This window comes from Mustela erminea, chromosome 1 (genome assembly GCF_009829155.1).
Source record: "Mustela erminea isolate mMusErm1 chromosome 1, mMusErm1.Pri, whole genome shotgun sequence".
NCBI lineage: Eukaryota > Metazoa > Chordata > Mammalia > Carnivora > Mustelidae > Mustela > Mustela erminea.
Window position 1 is genome coordinate 151,990,513 of NC_045614.1, and position 24,455 is coordinate 152,014,967.

General features: G+C 36.7%; 1 protein-coding gene and 1 non-coding gene across 10 annotated transcripts in view; one reads left to right on the forward strand and one right to left on the reverse strand.

Annotated features, from left to right (window-relative positions):
- TFDP2 (transcription factor Dp-2) overlaps positions 1–24,455 on the forward strand; it is a 171,835-nt gene that overhangs the window by 82,556 nt on the left and 64,824 nt on the right. For 2 of the 9 annotated variants that reach the window (XM_032346971.1, XM_032346982.1), the window contains exon 1: positions 21,620–21,848. The exons of 3 other annotated variants lie outside the window; for them this stretch is intronic. In XM_032346971.1, coding sequence (XP_032202862.1) covers positions 21,740–21,848 — 109 coding nt within the window. In that variant the 5' untranslated portion in view covers positions 21,620–21,739. Of the gene's footprint in view, positions 1–144; positions 180–21,619; positions 21,849–22,166; positions 22,268–22,933; positions 23,084–24,455 lie in introns of those variants that run through there. 4 more of the 9 variants (XM_032347035.1, XM_032347013.1, XM_032347030.1 and 1 more) reach the window with 4 other exon arrangements.
- Positions 11,811–11,951, reverse strand: LOC116581182. The gene has a single exon (XR_004281936.1). It is a non-coding gene; the product is annotated as a U4 spliceosomal RNA (small nuclear RNA).

Here is a 24,455-nt window from a genome sequence, read left to right on the forward strand (position 1 = left end):
TATATGGGTTTACTGCAGTTCATTTATCCATTCATTAGTTGATGAACATTGGTGTTATTTCCACTTTTGGACTATTATGAATAAAGCTGCTATGAACATCCAAATACAAGCTTATGTGTTGACATAAGTTTTTATTTTTCTAAGGTAAATACCTAGGAATGGAATTGCTGGGTCATCTGGTAAGTGTATGCTTAACTTTTAAAAAATTGCCAAACATGTTTCCTAAAATGCTTATACAAATTGGTATTCCCATCAGCAACTTAAAGGAGCCCTAGTTCCCTGTGTCCTTGTCAGCATTTGGTATGGTTGGTCTTTTTTCATTTTAGCTATTCACGTGGGCTTATGTGGTATGATAGAGTGGCTTTAATAAGCATTTCCTTAATGATTAAAGATGTTGTACATCTTTTCATGTGCTTTTTTGCCATCACCATATCTTCTTTGGTAAGGCAGCTGTTTAAACTTTTTTTTTAAACTGTTTAAACTCTTTGTCCATTGTCCTTTATTTGGTTGTTTGCAATATTATTGTCTTACTCTGGATACAAGTCCTTTATCAGATATTTACTTTACAAATATTTTCTCCCAGTCTGTAGCTTGCCTTTTCATCTTCTTAACAGAAGATAAAGGCACAAACATGTTTTATATTGTAATCTGCAGTTTATCAATTTAAAAAGTTTGTGCTTCTTTACGTTCTAAGGTATCTTTGTCTAAGCCAGAATTACTAAGCTTTCTCCTATATTTTTTCTTGGAGTTTTATAGTTTTTGCTCTTAAATTTATTGGTGATAAGTTTTGAGTTAAATTTTCATGTATGGAGTGAGGTGAGGGGTGAGGTTTATTCTTCTTCCATATGAATAACTAGTCACTATAGCATCATTTACTGATAAGATTGTCTTTTCCTATAGAATTGCATTGTATCTTTGCCAAATAGCAGTTGACTTCTAAGTTGAGGGTCTGTTTCTAGATTCTGTTCAGTTCCATTGATTTAAACGTCTATCTTCATATCAGTAACACACTTCTTACTATAGCTTAATAGTTCTCAACAAAGGGTAATTTTGCCCCCCGTTCGACATGTGGCTGTTTCTGGAAATGTTTTTGATTGTTAACAATTGGCAGGTGAAAGATTTGCCTTTGATGGGGTAGAGGTTGGGATGCTGCTGAACACCCTAAAGTGTACTGGCCAGTTCCCCATCACAGAGAATTAGCCAGTCCATAATATCAGTAGTACCAACATTGAGACACTCTGTGTACCTGTATAGTAAGTCTTAAAATCAGGAGTGTAAGTCCTCCAACTTTGTTCTGTTTCAAAACTTTGTTCTGTTTCTGTTTTGGCTATACTAGGTCTTCCGCATTTTTGTATAAATTTTAGAATCGATATTTGTAAATTTCTATAAAAGTGCCTGTTGGGATTTCGATTGGAATTGAGTTGAATCTGTAGGTGAATTTGGAAAGAAATGACATCTTAATATTGAATCTTCCAATTTATAAGCATGGTTTATCTGTCCATTATTTATATTTCTGTAGTTTGTCTCACCAAAATGTAATTTCCATTGTATAGACTTTGCACATATTTTGTTAAATTTATTGCTATTTTATATTTTTATGTTACTATAAATTACATCTTTTTATTTCAATCTCTGATTTTTAATTGCTGGAACGTGGAAGTATAATTGATTTTTGTATATTGATCTTGTTGCCTGTGACATTGCCAGTAAACTCACTATAAGTAAAATGTTATAGATTCCATAGATTTCCACATAGCCCAAACTTTTGTCTGTTTAACTTACTCCTTCCTTATTTTTATGTCTCTTTTCCTTTTTCTCTACTTAATGCCCTAAGAATATTTCAGTGTTGAAGCAGTGAAAATAGATATCATTGTCTTGTTCCTAATCTTAAGGAGAAAGCAGTCAAATTTTTAACCATTGAAATGTGTGATTTTTAGCTATAGGTTCTCAGTAGTTGCCTTGTAGCACATTGAGGAGGTTCCCATCTGTTCCTTGGCTACTGACAGTTGTTACCACCAGTGGTTGTTGAATTTTGTCAAATACCTCATCTGTATTAATTAAGATGATAGTGTAGTTTTTCTTTTTTATTCTGTTTGATACATAGTGAATAACACTGTCTTTCTTTCTTTCTTCTTTTTTTTTTTAAATTTTACTGATATTAAGCCAACATTGGATTCCTGGTATAAACTCCAGTTAGGCATTATATATTCTTCTCTTTGTATATTCTTGAATTCAGTTTGCTAAAATTTTGTTTAAATTTTTTGGGAGATATTGGTCTGTAATTTATGTTTGGTTTTTTTGTTTGTTTGTTTGTTTCTTTATGTTTTTACTTTTTGTCTGAAGTACCATTTGACCTTAGTTAGCACCTTATTTTATCTCAGCACTTTCAAGGGATTAACACCCTGAAAGAAGAGGTCAGTTTACTTTTTATAAAAAGTCTGTTGTGTTTTGAAGTGCTATTTGCCAGGAATTGTGCTAAGCTCCTTTTTTTTTTTTTTTTTTTAAGTAATCTCTACACCCAACATAGGGCAGGAACCCACAACCCTAAGATCATGAGTTGCACACTCTACAGACTGAGCCAGCCCGGTGCCCCTGTGCTAATAGCTAAGCTCTTTATGTTCATTATTTCATATAATCCTCACAACCTCCTTGCAAGAATAGCACTATTATTGTACCCATTTTAGAGATGAGAAGACTGAAGCTCAGAGCCACTGACTTTCCCAATTGGTAGAGATAGTTCAGATCACATTTTTCAGATTGGAGGTCCGTCTTCTTCTTCTTCTTTTTTTTTTTAATAGCTTTTTAAAAAAAAGGTTCTTATTTATGTATTTCGCAGACAGATCACAAGTGGGCAGAAAGGCAGGCAGCGGGGGGTGGAGGAGCAGGCCCCCCGCCGCTGAGCAGAGAGCCTGATGCGGGGCTCGATCCCAGGATCCCGAGATCGTGACCCAAGCCGAAGGCAGAGGCCCAACCTACTGAGCCACCCAGGCACCCCTGGAGGTCACTCTTCTAAACACATTGCTCTATGTTCCAGTCTTTTTCAAGAAATCTTTGATTAACATAGAGCATTATTGACAAGACCAGAAGGAATTTAAAGAACCATATCCCTAAGTAATCTCAATCTACCTCATTATGCTAATTGTTTTTAATATTATTTGTTCACTAACTTGTTTTTTACTTTATTTTGAGAGTGTCTCTGATAATTGGCATATTAGCTCACCAATTTCTAAGTTTTATCATGTGCACTTTATTGTAGGTGAATTTAAGTATTTCTGATTGGTTGCTACAATGCTTCTGTTTAAACCTTACATCTTTTGGCAGTTTCTAGCTGTTGTTAATTTGGGCTAGAGCTTCCTTGAGAGAAAATAATACTTTTTTTTCCCCTATACTCTATATGCTCACTGATATCAGTATATATACTTCTGTATATGTAAAATTATAGTATGAGAGTTAAGGAAAGCAAGAATAGATCACAAGCTATCTCTTCCACCTATCTGTTGTTCCCAGGTTGCACATGTGCCAGATTATTGTAGGACCTTTTAACCTTAAGAATTCAGCCGTGGTAAGTCTGGGCTTAGTAGGCAGTCAGCTCGTGGGACCCTGCTTAATCTCCTCTGTTATGCTATGATCAAATAGACGAAAATACACAGAGAAGCAGAGTTATAAATGGAATGAGAAACTAGATATACAAATTAAAATATGCCAGACATTAGGAGGATTTACTGTCAGTAAAAGTAAAGACAGATTCCTAAGACAGAATAGCAAGGACAAACAGGAAAAAGGTAGATTTTTCTACCAATTTGTATTGCATACCTACAGCTTAAGGAAATAGGATCTTTGCCAGCTAGAAACTTGGCAGCTACCCTCTGGGTGTTGCAACTGTTATCTGCAGCACCAGGGTTCTTTTTCTCCCTCCCATCTCTCTTATCATTACCTCTCTACTTCCCTTGGTGACCACAGTTCTGTAAAGGAAGAAGTGGACTGGTTTGGGTGCATTTTCAAATGTAAAGGGAATTGTAGTAGGAAGGGGCAGAGAGGAGAAAATCCATGGGGTTGGTATGCATTTTTTCAGGTCCTACTTCAAATAAATACAAACAAAGTGTCTTATTTTGGAGAATTTCAAATATGTACAAGAGTGAAAGAGAACAGTTTAATGAACTCTCTTGTACCAGCCACAGGCTTAAACAACGCTTGGTCAGACCCTGCTTTTGATTAGGGAAGAATATGTTCTGTTTCAGAGTATCCAGGATTAAATTGCTAATCCTATACATCACATAACAAGGCAACAGGATCAGAGTCTTCCTTAGTTCTTCAGAGCAAATGGTAAATCAGGGGATCCTTAACCAAGGATCCACAATTGACTTCAAGACATGACCAATTGAATTGGTAAACAAAATTCTGTGTGCTGGAGGAAAAGTTTATAATTCGAATGGATTCCCAGAGAGATCTTAATCTCCATACTAGATGAGAATCAAGATTCTCTCTCCTGCTCAACACAGATATTTGGCTAGAGTTATATGAATTAATTTTTTCTCCAGATAAAGAACTGAGAGTTAAAAGTCAAATAATAACTAGGTGGACAGTAACAGAGAGAAACCAACTAGAATTTATATAACTTTTCTCTTAGCAAACATCAAACCTGGTTGGTTTTGTCAACTTTCATATAATTGATAACATTTTTTTTAAAGAATTTGATAACATTTTAAAAAAACCATCATGGGCCTGTTAAGAAACTACAAAATAAAATAAAGGAACCTTATACTTAAGTCCTAGAGGAAAATCGTACTTGGAAGAAACAAGATATTAGATGATATTTGCTTTATTCTCAAAGTTATTTAATGAATGTGAAATTATATGTTAAAGACAGCAGATTGACATAGAAGGTAACCAGCCAAGATATCAGCAAAGGTTATACTAATAATAGCTAAATATTTTTGAGTAACAGATAATGTATAAAACCACTCACAGGGTGCCTGGGTGGCTCAGTTCCTTGACTTCAGCTCAGGTCATGAGCTCAGGGTTGTGAGGTTGATCGTAAGTCAGGCTCCATGCTGGACATGGAGTCTACTTAAGATTCTCTCTCCCTCTCCCTCTCCCTCTGCCCCATCCCCACTCATCCTCTCTCTCACCCTCTCAAATAAATAAACATCCACTCATGAATTAGCTAGTTAAATCTAATTAAATGATTATTCTCAAAGAAATTGAAATAAATAGTTTAAATTACTTCCCCAACATCACACAACTAAGAGGGAACTCTCATATTTGAATCCATATAGACTGACTCCAGAGCCTGGTGCTAGATGAAGTAAGAATGATTACAAGGGATCTTGAATCATTCTTTGTACTTTTCTGCATTTTGAAATTCTTTAAGATTGGGGTGCCTGGGTGGCTTAGTCGTTAAGCGTCTGCCTTTGGCTTGGGTCATAATCCCAGGGTCCTGGGATGGAGCCCTGCATCAGGCTCCCTGCTCTGCGGGAAGCCTGCTTCTCCCTCTCTTTCTCCCACTCCCCCAGTTTGTACTCCCTCTCTCACTGTCTCTCCTCTGTGGGGAGTCTGCTTGAGATTTGCTCTCCCTCTCCCTCTCCCTCTCCTCCTGCACATGCACGCACCCTCTCTCTCTCAAATAAATCTTTTTTAAAAAAGATTTTAGTTTATTTATTTGGCAGACAGATCACAAGTAGGCAGAGAGGCAGGCAGAGAGAGAGGAGGAAGCAGGCTCCCCGATGAGCAGAGAGCCCAATGCGGGGCTCGATCCCAGGACTCTGGGATCATGACTTGAGCCAAAGGCAGAGGCTTTAACCCACTGAGCCACTCAGGCACCCCTCAAATAAATGAATCTTTAAAAAAAAAAAAACTCATAGAGATGTTGAAATTAAGTATTGCTATTAAAATTCACAGTGAAGGGGTGAAAAGGTAGTGTTGAAAATCTAGTCAGTGATGTGGAAGAGAGGTTAGAGGATGTCTTCTGAAATGCAGCAGTAGAAAAGGATCAAAAGGATGAAAATGACAGGTACAAAGAATAAAGATTCAATGTACAAATAAAATAAGTAGTATTCATAAAGAAAAGAATAATAAATAGAAGAGAAGCAGTAATCAAAGGTGAAATAGAAGACAATATCCTTAAACTTAAGAAAACCAAAGTTTATAGTTTAAAGGCTTTCAGTGATACATGAGTACTAGATGTATTAGGTTGAAAGTTTGAGGAGAAATGAAAGGTACACTGTAAACATCCAGACAAGATTTGAAAAGGAGAGTGCTACTAAGGCTGTAAATAAAACTAATCAAAGAGTTTCTGGAACAGTAATTATGTCGTTAGGAAAAAGAAAATGTCTACAGTGTTATTAGCAAAGGATAGAATTAAAGGAGATGATATTAAAGAGCAGCAAGAATAATAAAGAGAACGTAATACTGCCTTATCAGTATTTAGAATAAAAATGAATATAATAACATTTACATTTAAAAGACAGAGGCTCAGGTTGGGTCAAAAAGCAATATCCAAGACCTACATTACCTGCTTTTTGATGCTAACTGTAAAGGTACAGTAATCAAGATAGTGTAGTGCTTGAGAAAGAATAGATACATAGACCAATGGAGCAGTATATAAGGCCCAGAAATACAGTCAATTGATCTTTGACAAAGGTGGAAAAGCAATTCAACGGAGAAAGGTGAGTCTTTTCAGTATATGAAGCTGGAGCAATTAAAGTTTATATGCAAAAAAATGAGCCTCTACACAGACCTTACACCTTTCACAAAGATTAACTCAAAATGATTCATAGACTTAAATACAAAACATAAAAAAGAGAACATTTAGAAGAAAAATAGAAAATCCTAGGTGACGTTGGGTTTAATAATGCCTTTTTAGATAGGACAGCAAAACACAAATCTGATAAAATTAGTTAGCCAATTGCAAAGTTAGAGAGCAGTGTACAAAAGGCTACCCGTAGCTACATCTGACATCAGTTCCAAGTTCAGGGTTCTCCACAATTATCTTAGGTCTTATACATGGAGAAGGACTCAGAGAATTCATTGAAAGCTGTTATACTCATGGTTATGGTTTATTACAGCTAAAGAATACAGATTAAAATCAGTCAAGTGAAAAGATGCATAGGCTGGAGTCAAGAAAAGTACCAAATGTGGAGTTTCCACTTCCCACGGAGACATAGACAGTGTTACTTTCCCAGTATTGATGTTTATTTAACAGCTTGCACAGAGTATTGACAGCCAGAGAAGCTCACATTGTCTTTGGTATCTGGAGTCTTTATTGGGGTTTAGTCACATAAATCTGACTAGCAGCTCCTGTGGCTGGCTGATGAAGTCTCCAGTCCCTCAGTAGGTCTGCTGATGTGACCCAAATGCCCCCACCCTAAATCTCATTGTGCCTTGAAGCCTCTGCCCCAAATTATATTGTTCAAGACACTTTCATCAGGTAAGACATTCCCAGGACTTAGAGATTACCTCTCAGAAGCTAAGGGCAAAAGCCAGACTTCGCTTTGGGTAAAAAATTCTTTACTACCTAGACTAGTAACCAAAATATAAAAAGAATAATAACAACGGTTGTCTTCAACAACAGTAAGAAAACAGCTGAGTTAAAAAGTGAACAGACACCTCACCAAAGGATGTATACAGAAGGCAAGTAAGAGGTGCCTGGTTGACTTAGTCAATTAAGCATCTGCCTTTGGCTCAGGTCATGATCTTGGGGTCCTGGGATCAAGCCCCACATCGGGCTCCCTGCTTAGGGTGAGTCTGCTCCTCCCTCTCCCTCTGCCCCTCCCCACTGCTTGTGCTCACTTGCATGCATGCCTGGGCTTACTCTCTCCTCTTAAAATCTTAATAAAGGCAAATAATTTGTCATTAAGAAATTACAAGTTAAAACAACAGTGAGGGGCGCCTGGGTGGCTCAGTGGATTAAAGCCTCTGCCTTCAGCTCCGGTGGTGATCCCAGGGTCCTGGGATCGAGCCACACATTAGGCCCAATGTGGAGCTTTAACTCACAACTCCATGATCAAGAATCACATGGTCTTTTCACTGAGCCAGGCAGGTGCCCCCAAAATTGATTATTTTAAAAAGTAGAAAACTTGAAGTCTAGTATGTTGAAAGAAATGGAAATACTGTTCCCCAAAATTATTTTGAACAGACTCTTCTTTGGGTTCATGGGTGGCCTAGTCAGTTGAGCATACAGCTTTAGCTCAGGTCATGTTCTCAGGGCTCCAGAATTGAGCCCTGGCGTTGGGCTCAGCAGGAGTCTGCTTGTCCCTCTTCCTCTGCCCCTCTGTCATGCTCTCCCTCTCTCTCAAATAAATAATCTTTAGGGGACTGGTGAAGACTCTTCTCTTCATAGTTTTATGGGCAAGCTTTTTTCCTGTTTCTGTGAATAGATAATCAGGCAGGGTAACATACAGAGTATAAAACCAAAGGCTCTCAGGTGTGCCTGGGTGACTCAGTGGGTTAAAGCCTTTGCCTTTGGCTCAGGTCATGATCCCAGGGTCCTGGGATCGAGCCCCACATCAGGCTCTCTGCTTGTGATCTCTGTCAAATAAATGAAATCTTTTTTAAAAAAGTTTAAAAAAAGAAAAAATATGAATAAATAAAACCAAAGGCTTTCAGTACATGAAACAAAACTAATTTAACTCATATAATAAAATTTAACGGTACAGAAAGTTATAAACCAATCTAAAAGCAAAAAACCAAATTATTAGCAAATAAAATTGACATTATTATAAGAGAACTGTGTACCATGAACCATGTAGAGTTTGTCTCAAGAAAGTAAAGATGCTTGGTTTAATAATAAGAAATTATCAATAATACATTTATATAGGTAGATCAAGAGGAACCATATTTTTGTTTGAAATACTTTATGGGCTGCATTTTTTTTTTCATTTTTTTTTCTTTTGTCAGAGAGAGGGAGCACAGGCAGACAGAGTGGCAGGCAGAGGCAGAAGCAGGCTTCCTGCTGAGCAAGGAGCCCGATGTGGGACTCGATCCCAGGACGCTAGGATCATGACCTGAGTCAAAGGCAGTATGGGCTGCATTTTTAAAGATTCGGTCACTTTCTAAAAATCTCCCTATGAAGTAGGAATTAAAAGATATTTCAAAATATATTTTCTAAAAGTCTGTCTTTAACTTATTAGCCAGTATCATATTTAAAACATTTCCATTAGAAACACATTCCCATTTTTTTTTTTTAAGATTTTATTTATTTATTTGAAAAGAAATGACAAGCAGGCAGAGAGGCAGGCGGGGGGGGGGGGAAGCAGGCTCCCCACTGAGCAGAGAGCCCAATGTGGGGCTCGATCCCAGGACCCTGGGATAATGACCTGAGCTGAAGGCAGAGGCTTTAACCCACTGAGCCACACAGGTACCCCAACACATTCCCATTTAAAACAGGAACAAGAGGGGGTGCCTCTATGGCTCAGTGGGTTATGTGTCTGCCTTCAGCTCAGGCCATGATCCCAGGGTCCTGGAATTGAGCCCCGTATCTGGCTCCTTGCTTAGCAGAGAGCCGGCTTCTCCCTCTCCCTCTGCCTCCTGCTCCCCTTGATTGTGCTCTCTCTCTCTGTGTCAAATAAAATCTTAAAAATAAATAAATAAAACAGGAACAAGATAAGAAGGTCCACTGGCGGGGCACCTGGGTGGCTCAGTGGGTTGAAGCCTCTGCCTTCAGCTCAGGTCAGGACCCCAGGGTCCTGGGATTGACCCCCCACATTGGGTTCTCTGCTCAGCAGGGAGCCTGCTTCCCCCCTGCCCGGCCGCACCCCACCCCCCTCCCGTTTGCCTCTTTGCCTACTTGTGATCTCTGTCAAATAAATAAATAAAATCTTAAAAAAAAAAAAAAAGAAGAGGAGGAGGTCCACTGGCACCATTATTATATATTCAGTTTTTTGATGCTCTGTTTTTTAAAGTCAGGTTTACTTTTTCTTATATTTTTATATGTTGTATATTTTGAGCCCTGCAACCTTGTTAAACTGATAAGTTTACTAAAATTCATTGCTTTTGCTCGTTTTTTTTATAGATTCTTTTGGATTATCTGTGCCAGTGAGCATTCTTTGGATAGATACCATTTGGTTATAATGTAATATCCTTTTTTATCTATTGCTGTATCAACTTTGCTGACATTTTGTTTAGGATCTTTTTTATAGTGGTAACGTATTCATAACATAAAATTTACTATCTTAACCATTTTCAAGTGTGTAATTTGGTGGTTTTGAGTACATTCACATTGTTGTGCAACCATCACCATTATCCATCTCCAATTTTTTCTTCCTCCCAAACAGAAACTCTGTACCCATTAAATAATAAATCCATATTCCCCCTTCTCTGGCTACTGGTAACCATTATTCTAATTTTTTGTCTTTATGAATTTGATTATTCTAGGTGACTTCCTTATGTAAGTGGAGACATACATTATTGATCGTTTTGTCTGGCCTATTGCACTTAACATAGTATTTTCAAGATTTACCCATATTGTAGCATTTATCAGAATTTCATTTTTTTAAAAATTATTAACATACAGTGTATTATTTGCCCCAGGGTCACAGGTCTGTGAGTCATCAGGCTTACATATTTCATAGCACTCACCATAGCACATACCCTCCCCAGAATTTCAGTCTTTTTTTAGGCTAGTTAATTAATAGGTTTTTTGCAACTGTGTTCAAGCAGGATATTGGTTTGGAATTATCTTGTGATTTCTTTGTTTGGTTTTCTCTCAGGTTAGTGCCAGCTTTATCAAATGAGTTGGAAAATGTTTTGTACTCTTCTGTTTTCTGGAAGAGTTTGTATAGTGTTAGATGAGTTATTCCATAAATATTTGGTAGAAATTGCCTTTGAAGACATTTGGGCCTGGAGTCTTCTTTTGTGAGGAGACTCTAAACTGGAAATTCAATTTCTGTAGTAGGTATAGGGCTATTCAGGTTGTCTATTTTTTCTTGCGTGAGCTCTGGTAATTTGTACCTTTCAGTGATTTTGGAAATGTGTTGTTTAATATTTGGGAATTTTCCAGAAATCTTTCTGTTAATTGATTTCTAGTTTAATTCCACTGTGATCAGAGACCATCCTTTGGGGATTATTTAAATTGTTTTGCAATTTGAAGTTTGTTTCAAGATCTGTTGTATGGCCTTAGTTGAAGTGCACTAAAAAGACTGTGGATTTTGCTGATGTTGAATGGAGTGTTCTACAAATATTAATGACTCAAGTTGATTGGTAGTGTTGTTCAGATTTTCTATATCCTCACTATGTGTCTACTTGTTCTATTGATTACTGAGAGAGGAATGTTGGTCTCCAATTATAATGGTGTCTTTTCTGTTTCTCCTTTGAGTTGTCACTTTTTCTTACATATATTTTGAAACTCTGTTGTTGGGTACATGCACAGTTAGGATTGTTATGTGTTATTTTATTGTTGTTTGCAATATTTTCTTTTATCATTATGTAATACTTGTGTTTATCCCTGGTAACAGTCCTTGTTCTAGGAGTCTCTGAATTTTAATTAGGGTCTCTAGATAATTTACAATTACTGTAATTACTGAGATGTTGAATTTGAATCTGCCATATTGCTACTTTATTCTTCCTGTATGCCCCATCTGTTCTCCATTCCTTTCTTTTTCTTGATTTTTTGGGCTAAATTAGGTATTTTTCTTGTGATTCCATCTTATGTCCCATTTTATCTTTGCTAATTTACCTCTTTTTAAGCCATTTTTATTTAGCATTTGCTCTAGGGTTTACAGAGTATATCTTTAAATTATCACAGTCTACTTTCAAGGAATGTTATACCATACATTTATACTTCATTTTCTGCCCTATTTTATGCACTGTTAGCATACATTTTTGTTTTTACGTAATTGTAAACCCTATAATACATTGTAAGTGTTTTGGTTTAGATTCTTAGTTACCTTTTCAATTAGCAATAATCGCATCTCGGATAAACCTCATTGGCCACAATACTGCCACTGTGCAAAGCTCTTAGTTACCTTTTTTTTTTTTTTTAAAGATTTTATTTATTTATTTGACAGAGAGAAATCACAAGTAGATGGAGAGGCAGGCAGAGAGAGAGAGAGAGAGGGAAGCAGGCTCCCTGCCGAGCAGAGAGCCCGATGCGGGACTCGATCCCAGGACCCTGAGATCATGACCTGAGCCGAAGGCAGCGGCTTAACCCACTGAGCCACCCAGGCACCCCTCTTAGTTACCTTTTAAAGAGACTAAGCGTTAAAGATAGGAAGAAATTTTCCTCCAGTCTAATAATGAAAAAGTTGGAATAGTTTTTAAAGCCCCTATCTGGTATTTCCAAAATCTGAGTCATCTGTCACTCTTGTTTCTGTTGATTAATTTAGCTCTTGCAGTAAGGTTTTTTTTTTTGCCCTCTTTTGTATGTGTGTTATAATTTTAATGCCAGACATTTTGTATAAAAGAATAGTAGAGATTGAAGTAAATAGTTTTTATACCTGAAAACGGGCACATTTCTTTTTGATGGGCCATTTGTCTATGGGATTGAGTTTGTCAGGAGCTGAGCTGGGTTTGAGTTCTAATGTTGCAATGATTATGTTCATTGTATCTCAGGGGAAGAAAGATACTGAACCTTTAAGAAAAATCTTGGGCTTTAGAAAGGGGAAATGATTCTTAATATTGCATGATGGTAATAGGGTTTGTCTTATGGCCAGACCTATTTGAGTCATGTGTGAATCCTATGAGAATAGGGTAGGTGTAAGTTTTTATGAAAACAATGAAACAGTTGTCTTTTAAAGTCTAATTTAATTAGAATCTTGTTAAGTCATTAGCAGTGCTGCCTATGCATATCTCTTATAGGGTATATGTCATAGTAAGGGAGCAAAATATTTTTCCTTGTTTCAGAAAAGGCAAAATTTGAAGCTTTGGCATCTCATGGAGTGTTAGTGTTTCCACAGAGGAAGGGGGAGGTGATCTGTTCCTAGTGGAGGCAGCATTACTCAGCAGTACTTACTGGGAATGAGCTTCTTTTGAAGCCATGTAAAAGAGTAAAGTGGTGTTTCTTTACTTACATATGTACTGGAATCACCTGGTATCCTTAGAACAATACCTGTGCCTTGGTCTTGCCCTCAGTGATTCAGATGGAGCTGGTTTGAAATGTGTCTTGGATATAAGTCTGTCATTTGATTCTGATGTGCAGCCAAGGCTGAGGATCACTCCCCTGAAGGCTTGTGGAAATCCTTGTAGGCTGTTGGAGACTTTGTAAGGTCTGGAAGATTTGTATTAGCAGATGGAGGAAATATCAAGTGATATTTAAATTATTATTATTGCTGTGATATACAGTAAAAGCAATTACTTTATTATGTACTAAGAAACATAAAGGATAACTCAATAATTAAAAGTGATTCTGTATTCCTGAAGAGAAAAATAAGTACTTTAAAGTTGACAGTTCTTTCCAAATCAAATAAAAATTACATAATGCCATTTCAGTTGAATCTTATTAGAGATTTTAAAAACCAGTAGTGTCACCCACCACCCAGATGTTGATTTCTGAAACTATTCTCCAGTAAAAGGATCCAAGCAAGCCTCTTTAGAAGCATAGATAATGTAGGTTTGGGGCAGGAAATACACAAGATGAAGCTGGAGTACTTCATAATACCAGAAAGTAAGGAAGTATTTAAAAAAAAAAAAAAAAAGTGGATCATGCCAACGCAGCACAGGAGCCAACCTGGAAAAAAGATCCCTGGCCAAAACTGGAGCCATTTGAGAAAGTAAATTCTGTGTTGGATTTTAACTTTAAGTATAAAATAAAAGTACATGAGTATATACTCATATAAATACTCATATAAATAGTGATTGAATAAATAAGTGAGGGAGAAGAGACACGTCTCCATACAGAATTCCAAGTAATTTATTTAGACACCATTTTAGACACTTTTTCCTCAGAGAGGTAGAGCTTACACCCCCAACCCCACCGTGAGTGTGGGCTGCACTTAGTGTGGTGCTTCCAAATTGCAGCTTATAGAAACACAGGCTGGAGGTGTAAGAGTAACTTTACAGTGAGGAAACCTTAAAAAATAGCCCACCAGTTGATCCTCAAGGTTAACTTTATCAGTCATAAGTCATGTTGATATCTGGTACCCTTGGTACGAAGTAATGAGATCTTCCTCCCAGTAACTCACAACTAAGAGAAAAAAAATCAGACAAACCCATAATGAGTTGCATTCTGCAAAATACCTGATCAATACTTCTCAAAACTGCCAAGGTCATCAAACACAAGGCAGATCTGAGAAACTTCACATACTAGAGGAGGATTAGTAAACATAACTAAATGTGATACAAATAAATATTGGCATTGCAAGAAAAACTGTAGCATGGAAAATTCACAAAAGAAATGCAAATGGTAATAAAAATACAAATATGTATTCAACTTAGGCAGTAATCAAAATGCAAATTTAAATAACAAAAGCCAATGTTTGCCAGTCAATAGAGTGAAGATTTTTGTTCTTTTGTTGTTAGTGTTGTTGTTAATACCTAATTTGGGGTTGGGGTTGGTAGAGGCCGGTCTGGGAACTCAAGAGTGATACAAACTCTGGAGGACAGTTTGCTCAGTGCTTATCAAAAATCTTTTAAAATGTGCAAACTCTGACTCAGCATTTTCTCTTCTGAGGATTTATCCTGATTAAAGGAAGATCTGTGGGAAATTAGCAAAGAATGTTCACGGCATTATTGATGAGAACGAACAATTGGAAGCGGTGTGATAAATAACTGAGTATTGTGACACTGATGTAGGATGGTATTCTAAAAATGTTATAAACTAAATTTATTAAGTTCAAAAAGTTAACCAGCATATACAGCATGATCCCTCCCCCTGCTTTTTTTGGAAAAGGAAGAATATGTGGCATAGAAGAAGACTTGATATATGTATGTAAAGCATTCATTATGATCATTTCTGGGTATTTGAATTGTGGATGATTTTTATTTTTTCCTATATACATTTATTTGTTCTTCTTATCTACTTCTCATTCTTTAAATCTATTTCGCTTTGAAGTGTGAGTCAGTGTAAGTCCTCTGGGAAACAAATTGGTAATATTAATCAAACTCCTTAAAACAGGTGATGTTCTTTCACCCACTAAAAACCCTTCTTGGACTTTGTCATTAGAAAAGAAGAAGAGAGGGGCATCTGGGTGGCATTATCGGTTAAGCATCTGACTCTTGATTTCAGCCTAGGTCATGATCTCAGTCATGGGATTGAGCCCCACATTGGGCTCTGCACTCAGACAGAGTCTGCTTGTCCCTCTGCCTCTTCCCCTTCCCTCTGCTCTCTTTCTCTCTCAAATAAATAAATCAATAAAATCTTTTTTTTTTTTAAGTACGATTTGAGTGTAGATTTGTTTACTACATAATTTTTTTACATAATCATTTATAATGGCAAAATATGGAGACTTGCAAATATCCATTTATAGGAAATAAAATATGGCACATGTACAGTGAGATATTGTACATTCCTGATTGTGTTTAGAGAGTATTTGTTGAGGTCTGATATCCAGTGTTCCTTTTTAGACTTCTGCTCAGAATGGCATCCATGATCCTGATTCACTCCCCAGGTTCTTTGTGGTAGCCTCAAATAAGAAAATAAGAAATGAGTTCCTTCTACTATTTTATGTTAATAAAAAAAGTTAGTAAATTACTTTTTTTTCCCCTAAAGCCATTCTCTCATGTATATTTTATTTGACTTCCTCAGTTTCTTTTTTTTTTGCTTTACTTTTAAGGTTATGAGTGTTAGGTGAGCCTTTTCACAGTTCTGTGCTGACCAAAATGTTCTCCTTGCTTTTACCTTGCTGACACATCCCTGTCTTCCAGGTTACAGCTTGAATATCACTCCCTTCAGAGAGATCTTCCTAGAGCACCTTGTATAAAGGGCTCACATGGAATACCTCTTCCCAGCTCTTTGAGCCACTAGTTTCTTTCCTGGCAGTGGACACAGTTGGTATTTTTGTATTTGTTTGCTTGTTTGTAGTGTTTCCTCCATTAGACTATAACTTCTGAGGCTAGGGATTATATTTATTTCTTCCCCTACTTAAGGTTGACATATTGTAAATAGTTAGTAAATATGTGTAGATGGAGTGAACTAGCTTAATTTTGCAGCTTTGATAGATCTCATTAAGAATTTATCATGTAATTGTTGTTATAATTTAGATTGTCCAAAATTATTCATTGATCTTAGCTATACTGGTCTTGAGATTTTAATGTATTTTATGTAAGAATATACAGGTAAGAGGTTATGTTAGACTCAAGAAGTAAGAGGAGCTCTTACTATAGAAATGGAGCTACTAATGGATGCAGAGGAGTTGGGTGGATTAAGGAGGTAAAGAAGAGGGGTGTCTGGGTGGTTCAGTGCGCTAAAGCCTCTGCCTTTGGCTAGGGTCATGATCCCAGGGTCCTGGGATTGAGCCCTGCATTGGGCTCGCAGCTCAGCAGGGAGCCTGCTTCCCTTCCTCTCTCTGCCTGCCTCTCTGTCTATTTGTAATCTCTGTCTGTCAAATAAATAAATAAAATCTAAAAAAAAAAAAAAAGGTAAAGAAGAAAAAAGGCATTTTGGACAAACTGTTAAATGTGCTTTTTTAAAAAGTTGACTATTTTGTCAGCAGTTTTAAGTTCATAGTAAAATTAAGTGGAAAGTACAGATTTCCCACATACCCTCTGTTCCTACTCACATATGAGTTTTTGTTTTGCTTTTTCAGGTTTTTTTTTTTATTGTGGTAAAATATACATGACATAAAACATCATCCTAGTCATTTTTAAGTATACCATTCATTGATACAGAACACATTCATAGTGCTGTACAATCATCATACCATCCATCTCTATAATTTTTCATCTTGTAAAACTGGAGCTCTGTATCTATTAAATAGTAATTCCTATTCTCCCCTCCCAGCCCCTGACAACCACCATTCTTCTTTATGTCTCTGTGATTTTGGCTACTCTCAGTAGTCATATAAGTAAAATCATACAGTATTTGTCTCTTTGTGATGTAGCAGACTGTCTTTAAGTTTCATCTATATTATAGCATTTCTCAGAATTTTCTTCCTTTTTAAGGTTGAGTAATATTCCATTGTATGTATTTACTACATTTTGCTTGTCATTTACCGTTAGTGGTCACATGGGTTGCTTCTGTTTAGCTGTTGCCAATAATGCTGCTATGAATATGTAAGGACAAATATCTCTCCCCATAAGACCCTGCTTTCAGTTCTTTTGGCTACTTATCTTGAAGTGGAGCTTATCCAGCAGAATCATATGGCAGTTGTGTTTTTAATTTTCTGAGGAGTCAGCATTCTGATTTCCATAGTACCTCTGCCATTTTACATTGCATCAACAGTTCACAAAGATGACAGTTTCTCTACATTTTCATCAACACTTTTTTTCTGTTGTTTTGGTATCAGCCATCTTAATGGTTATGAGGTGATATCATTATAATTTTAATTTGCATTTCCCTAAAGATTAGTGATGTTGAAATCCTTTCCTGTGCATATTGGCCATTTATATATTTTCTTTGGACAAATGTCTGTTCAAGTCCTTTGCCCATTTTTAAATCATACTGTTTAGATTTTTGTTGCGGTTGACTTGTAGGTAGAAAATAAGGTTTGATACTTTCTAAGGTAGAGGGTGAGGGGCCAGATTGAGGAAAATTTAGACTACTGTTTTAAGTAGTTTGCTGTTATTATCTAGACCAGAGAATATATATATATTTTTTTAAAGATTTTATTTGAGGAAGAGAAACACCGAGAGCAGGAGGGAGGGGCAGAGGGTGAGAGAGGAGCAGACTCCCCACTGAGCAGGGAGCCCTATGCAGGACTCCATCCCAGGACCTGGGATCACGACCTGAGCTGAAGGCAGAGGCTTAACTACTAAGCCATTCAGGCGGCTGAGCCACCTAGACCAGAAATGTTTAATACAACTTTCTCTGATGATGGAAATGTTTTGTATCTGTAAGCCATTAGCCATATGTGGCTGTTGCAGACTTAACGTGTGTCTAACACAACTGGAAAATCAAGTTTTTAGTTTCATTTAACTTGAATCAATTTAAACTTAAATAGCCATATGTGGCTTAAGGCTACCACTATTTTTGATAGGGTAGTCAGGAGATCATCAGAAGTTGTATTTCTTTTTTTTTTTTAAGATTTTATTTATTTATCTGAGAGAGAGAACATGAGCAGGGAGAGGGACAGAGGGAGAAGCAGACTCCCCACTGAGTAGGGAGCCCAGTGCGGGACTGATCCCAGGACCCCAGGATCACAAACTGAGCCAAAGGCAGATGCTTAACCGACTGAGCCACCCAGGTGCTCCAGAAGTTGTTTTTCTTACTTATTTTGTTTTTATAGTAGGGTAATGATGCATATTTTAGGGGAGGAAAAAAACTGGAAACAATGTGGGCATTTGGATGGTAAAGAAGCAGTGAGAATAGAAAGTCACTTTCTATTCTGGATGAATATGCCTTTAACAAGAATGGGAAACATAGGAGGATGAGTTGGTTTGGGAAGGTAGACATGGAGCTCAGTACTGCAGAAATTGACTTGAGATTTTGGAACTTAGAGGCAGAAATGTCCAGTGGGCAATTGTAAATTAGAGTGCAGTGCAGAACAGAGAAGACAAGGGCTAGAAGTATAAATTTTCATAGTCACCTATATAGTGGTGATAAAGCCATGGAAATAGGTAATACCCCTCAAAGAGGAAATGTAAGTCTTGAATAAAGGAGCATCAAGGATAGATCCTTGAAAAATTTCTGTATTTAAAGGTGGGAAGAAGAACAGGAGCAATGAAAGTGAGGTTACTTTTTACTGCATGATATATTTAAGAAATTATCACTTATCCATGCAAGTGGTAGCAGGGACCTTTTGCTTTAGATGTAGTTTTCATCAGGATGATTAGACATTTTATTTCAAAATGTGAGTAAGTATAGGAAACCAGCATGGGTAATTTCCATTCCCTCACAACATGGATCTGGCAGATACTGACTTTAGCAGAATGGGCAAGTAAAAAGTATGGTTATGCTATCATAATACCATTTCTGCCTGTAGATTCAGAAAGGTACCTGTAAGATGTGGTTACCAATAACCATCACAAACTCCAGTCTGAATAATTTAGCTTATAAACCTGGGGGAATGAATGCCTAGCCCCCTTTGGCGTTTTCTAGATAACCAAGTAAGATTAAGGAGAAATTGTTTGAGAGGACATACACAAGATGTATTTTGTTATGCCAGTAGGAACACTCATAATTTCCTCAAAGTGTGTGATGCAGTTGGAAAGGAACACAGAAGCTAGGGATTATGCTGCTTGGCCAGAATGGCTTGAAAGTAGATAGAAAGGCTGTGTAAGTGAAGAATTTGGGACTGGAGAAGGGGCACTGGCAAGGAGGGCAGACATGGAGAAAGAAACATGGAAGAATAGGGATAGGCTTAAAGTCAGATCTATGGAGTAGACAGTACTGAGGTCTGTGGAGCAGGTCAGTTTCCTCCCTAGCTCAGTGCCTGGTAAGTGCTCAATGAGTATTTGTTGAAGAAAGAATGAGTAATGGTTAGGGAAAAGAAATATTGCTCCTGTAGGAACCATTCCTGATGAAATCTTGCTTTGGTCCCACCTTTTCTTACCCATTACTTGATCTCAGCCATCACATGTTTTCTGACCTTGGGTTGCTGTTACATTTTTTTCTTAGAACAGATATTGAATATGTGAATATTGCAGGTAATTTATATTTGAAGTTTGTTTTTTTTTTTTAATTTTTTTTTAATTTTTTTTTTAAAAGATTTTATTTATTTGACAGAGATCACAAGTAGGCAGAGAGGCGGGCAGAGAGAGGGAAGCAGGCTCCATGCTTAGCAGAGAGCCAGATGCAGGGATTGATCCCAGGACCCTGCCATCGTGACCTGAGCCGAAGGCAGAGGTTTAACCCACTGAGCCACCCAGTCGCCCTATATTTGAACTTTTAATCATTGTCCAGCTCTGGCAGTGGGACAGGGGGAGGGACTGATACTCCGCTGTTTATAAGTATATGAGTATATCCGAGTACTGAGAAGTTTATTTTCCTTTTGTTTTAAGACTATACCAGAGGGGCGCCTGGGTGGCTCAGTTGGTTGAGTGGTTGATTGTCTGCCTTCTGCTCAGGTCATGATCCCTTGTGGGAGGAGTCCCACATTGGTCTCCCTGCTGAATGGGGAGCCTGCTTCTCCCCCTGACTTTGCCCCTCTCCCATCTTGTGTTCATGCTCTCTCTCTGTCAAATAAAAAAAAAATAAAATCTTTAAAAATGAAAAAAGAAAAGGCTACACTAGAATAGTTGTGACCATATCTATCTAGTCTCTGAATATTCTGGCCTTGGGTGACATATGCAGCCACTTCTGGCTGTTGAGACAGGTTAGAGGTGTGCACGTATTTTCTGTGTGTGATTTATGGTAAGGTGACAAGAGTGGTGAGAAGCAGAGGAATTTAAAGTTATTTCTACATGTATAAAACTGATGGGATGCCGTATGATTTCTAAAATTCATTTTTTATTTGAAAGCCTTGAAATCTGATAGTCCACAAAAACTTAGTGTATAGAATTTTAAGTCAAATACAGTCACATCTGATAGTGAAAACAGATTTTAGAATCTGAAAAGATAGAATCTGAAAAATACAGTCATATAGGTTGTTTTTCAATTTTAAGCTATTATATAATTATAACCCAAGTTAATTAAATCCTTATGCATGTAAATGAAATAGGTAGTACGTAGTCTGTTTGCAAAGGAAAGTTTGACTATGAAAAAGCTCTCATCTGTTTTGCTCACATATACATACTTGAATATTTAATAGGCGTTGTTTTAGACATGAGGATACAACACTGAAGAAAGCACAAAATCTTTGCCCTTCTGAAGCTTTTGTCAAGACATACTTTCAGAGGAGACTATTTCAGATTAGGTGGTAACTAATCAAAAAAGGAAAGTCTGTCTGTCTAGGAGAGTTGTACGTTCAGGGAACTGAAATATAAACGAATTAATTCACTGAAGACAAGGATTTTTTTTTGGCTTTTATCTGATGTGTTCACTACTATATCCTCAGAGCCCCAAATAGTGCTTGGCTCATAATAGGCATTCAGTAAATATATGTCACTGATCAAAGTGTTTATTGTTTTGAATTTGTATATCATACTCATGTACTTTAGTAAATGATTTCTACATCTAGCTAGTTGACAGTTTTATCTCAGTTACCTTATTTTTATGTTTGTTACCTACTTTTGGTTTTTCCTTGTATCCACATGTCAGGATGTAGGAAAAGCTTATTAATATTAATAGTCATATGGTGATCTGAGATTACAAAAGATAGATTTGGAAAGGAACTTTAGAGGTCATCTTTTGTTTAGCTTCCTGCCTAGGAAAAACTGAGTAAGATGATTAGGTATGTATTTTTAATTAATCATTTAAAAAACTAGGACAACATGATGGGGTTCTCTTGAGAAAATGGAGAAAGGTACTTAACCCTAGATATAAAGATACTAACCTGAAAAACTTAGAACTTCTAACCGTGTGGGAAAGTGAAAAAAATTGAGCCCAACTAAGCTGCTCTTTGTTGATATCAGAAACGGGCCTGTCATTCATGTTGGCATTGAAACATAGCCTCCTATCTCAGGGGGCAGGACTTTTTTTTTTTTTTTTTCCCCTCCCAGAGGAGCTAGACAGTTACTACAGGTTGAAAAGCCCCGACCAGTTTTTCAAGAGTTTCTCCCCTTTTTTATTTTTTTCTTTTCCTTTTTTTTTTTTTTTTTTCCCCTGAAACTTATGGAGCTTTTGCTCCGCTTTCAAGATGCATTAAGTCTCCTGCTTTGTGACTGCTTTGGAGCCAGCAAATACCCTGACATGTACAATTCGAATTATGCAGATTTCATGAGTAAGTTTAATCTTATTTTTTTAGCTAGTTAAAATTCAAGTGATGTTTAGAATGTTAATTTGGAGTTAGCCATTTTATCTTTTTACCACTTTTATCTTAAGCATATTTTTAAAACCTTTAATTTAATAAGAAAGTAAGATTCTACACATTAAAAAGCCCCTTTGTCTCTTAAGACTTACACTTCTAGTTTCTTTTGAATGATCTTTGTTGCATTAGACAGAATTCGTATGTCTTTTGAAAGCCAGTTACTTAAACAGTTTTCTTGAGCATCTTTTTAGTTTTATTGAGAAGTATTTTAAATTGAGCTTTTCTGAGCTCGATTACTTATGTCTGACACAGTCTCAAGTTTCCACTGAATGGTAACAAAGACTGTAGAGTGTTGTTGGTACTGCAGTGAGAGGCATGCTTCTTTAGACCAGGTAAGAGAGATCATTTTGTTTCTTACTGCTGGGTGAGTTTTTACCGTGTTTATTTTATATTCTTACAGCAGCAGCAATATTAAGTTGATAAATAGCCAAGAGCGCGCTGAATTCAAGACGTCCTTGCTTATTGCAGACAAGCAAGGAAAACTACAGGGTATGGGGGTTGGGTTGGGCGAGGGGGGAGGGGTAGAGTAAGCTTACTTTTATCACTCAGTAACTTATATAAATCAATTAAAATGTGAAAGTAATTCTAGAGCTCAGCTTTCCTCTTTCAAGAACTAGGTAAGCAGTTGAGGAAATGAATAATTTTGAAGATACTTCATAGTTATTACTTGTGAATGCAATTCAAATGATAGTTTTTACTTTCATTTCTTTCCAGTAGTTAATAAAATAAGCTTTGCCCTTAACTATACATTTTTTTTATTTGTGAAAACTTTCAAATTGTCAACAGCAAAATATGCTTCCTCAGGATCTTTGAAGTAAACCTGACACTTAAAAAGATATTTCAGCTTTTATAGCTGTTTCATTCCTTTTTTTCCTAGTACATTTTTCTTAAAAGTATTTGGGCTTTGAAAATGTCAGCTGTATTCTAATGAAGCTCGGGCATTGTTTGCTCATAAAGGGGCCAGTGCATTCCACTGCTTTATGGTTTATTATGAGGCACAGTGTGAGAGTGTGGGTGGCACCATTTGGTGTCTGCCTCTTGGGGTAGTGACTGCCATTATGTTAGTGTTGGATTGGCAAAGAAAATATACCATGCAAGATCCTATATGAATCTGGAACCTATGAAGAAAATCTTAACCCTAAATAATAGTGAGTGAGCCTGGAATGTGTGACAACTTGATGAGTTGATCACTTCAAATATACTCTGGAAAGTCTGCATTTCAGTTACAATTAATATTCTAGCAGGCACAGCTCTTGTTTTTGGATGTATTTAAGAGTTACCCATTCTTTGAATTTTAATAAGGAAGTGAATATTTCTACAATGTTATGACATTTTAAGTAGATACAGTAACATTTTAAATAATACATTTACTTAAAAAGGAGTTTTAAGGAACTTAGTGTGGGTGGGGAGGGGGAGTGAGGGAGGAGTCAGGCAGAGAGCCTTTCTTTCAGTTAGGAAAGCCCTGATGAAGAAAAAAGCAACAGATGTTTCTTCTGTTACAATTGAGGTTGTTTTATTCGAAATTCACAGTAGCTGGAATGGGTAGGGGAGGTCATAAATCTGACTTAATCCGGGAATAAATAAAACTTAGTCATTTAAAATTTTTTCTCTTATACTTAGAATTTGAGAATCAGTAGAGTAACATACCTTTTGGAAAGACTTTTTTTAAAAAATCTTAAAAAATTAATATAATTATGGAAATGTGAGAAAGTTAATTTTAGTGCATGTAAGTTATGGAAAAAATGATCATTAAATCCTACAGAATACTTGGAAAAAAGCCTACCCATTATAAAATATATAAGGAATACTTAGGTTGCAAAAGTTTGTAATTGCACAATAGATACTAAGGCTCAAAATGAAATTGCATTATGAAACATTATTTGCGTATAGTGTGAGAGATCCTTTTATCTTCAGTGAGAAGCATAGGACTTCTTCCAAAAAGATCTTTGAGTAAGAAATGGGAGAGAAATATTTTTAGTTTAATTGAAATGAACCTCTTAAAAGAAAGATAGTAAACTTGGGTTGATTGCTAATGGACAGAGAAGAATGTTTATTTGCGGGAAAAAAGTAGCAAAGGAAGAGCTTGGAGGCAATACACATGTTAATGAAAGCAGTCAAATTTTGAAAAATAGTTTTTAAATTCGTGGAATTCATAATAAGTAAAAACCTTTCCTTTTACAAGTAACAAAGAGAAGTTCTATGCTGTTGAATAGTGTGCGTTTATAAACATTACAACTTTGTGCATTTCTTAGTTTGATCTTGAAAAACCAGTGCTAGCACCGGATCTTTCACGTATAAGGCACATAGTAAAAATTCACGATACCCTACACTGTAATATTAGTAAGAATAGATGACAGCCAAAAAAATTCTGTAAACCATAGTTCAAAATTTGTGTAAGGAGCGAATATTAAATGGTTTTCTAAATGTTTAATTGGTCTAAAAAGATACCAACATTCAAGGAGATTATCAAAAATTTCTCTTGCTCTTAACTGGGATCTGGGGGCTTCCCAGAAAATTTTC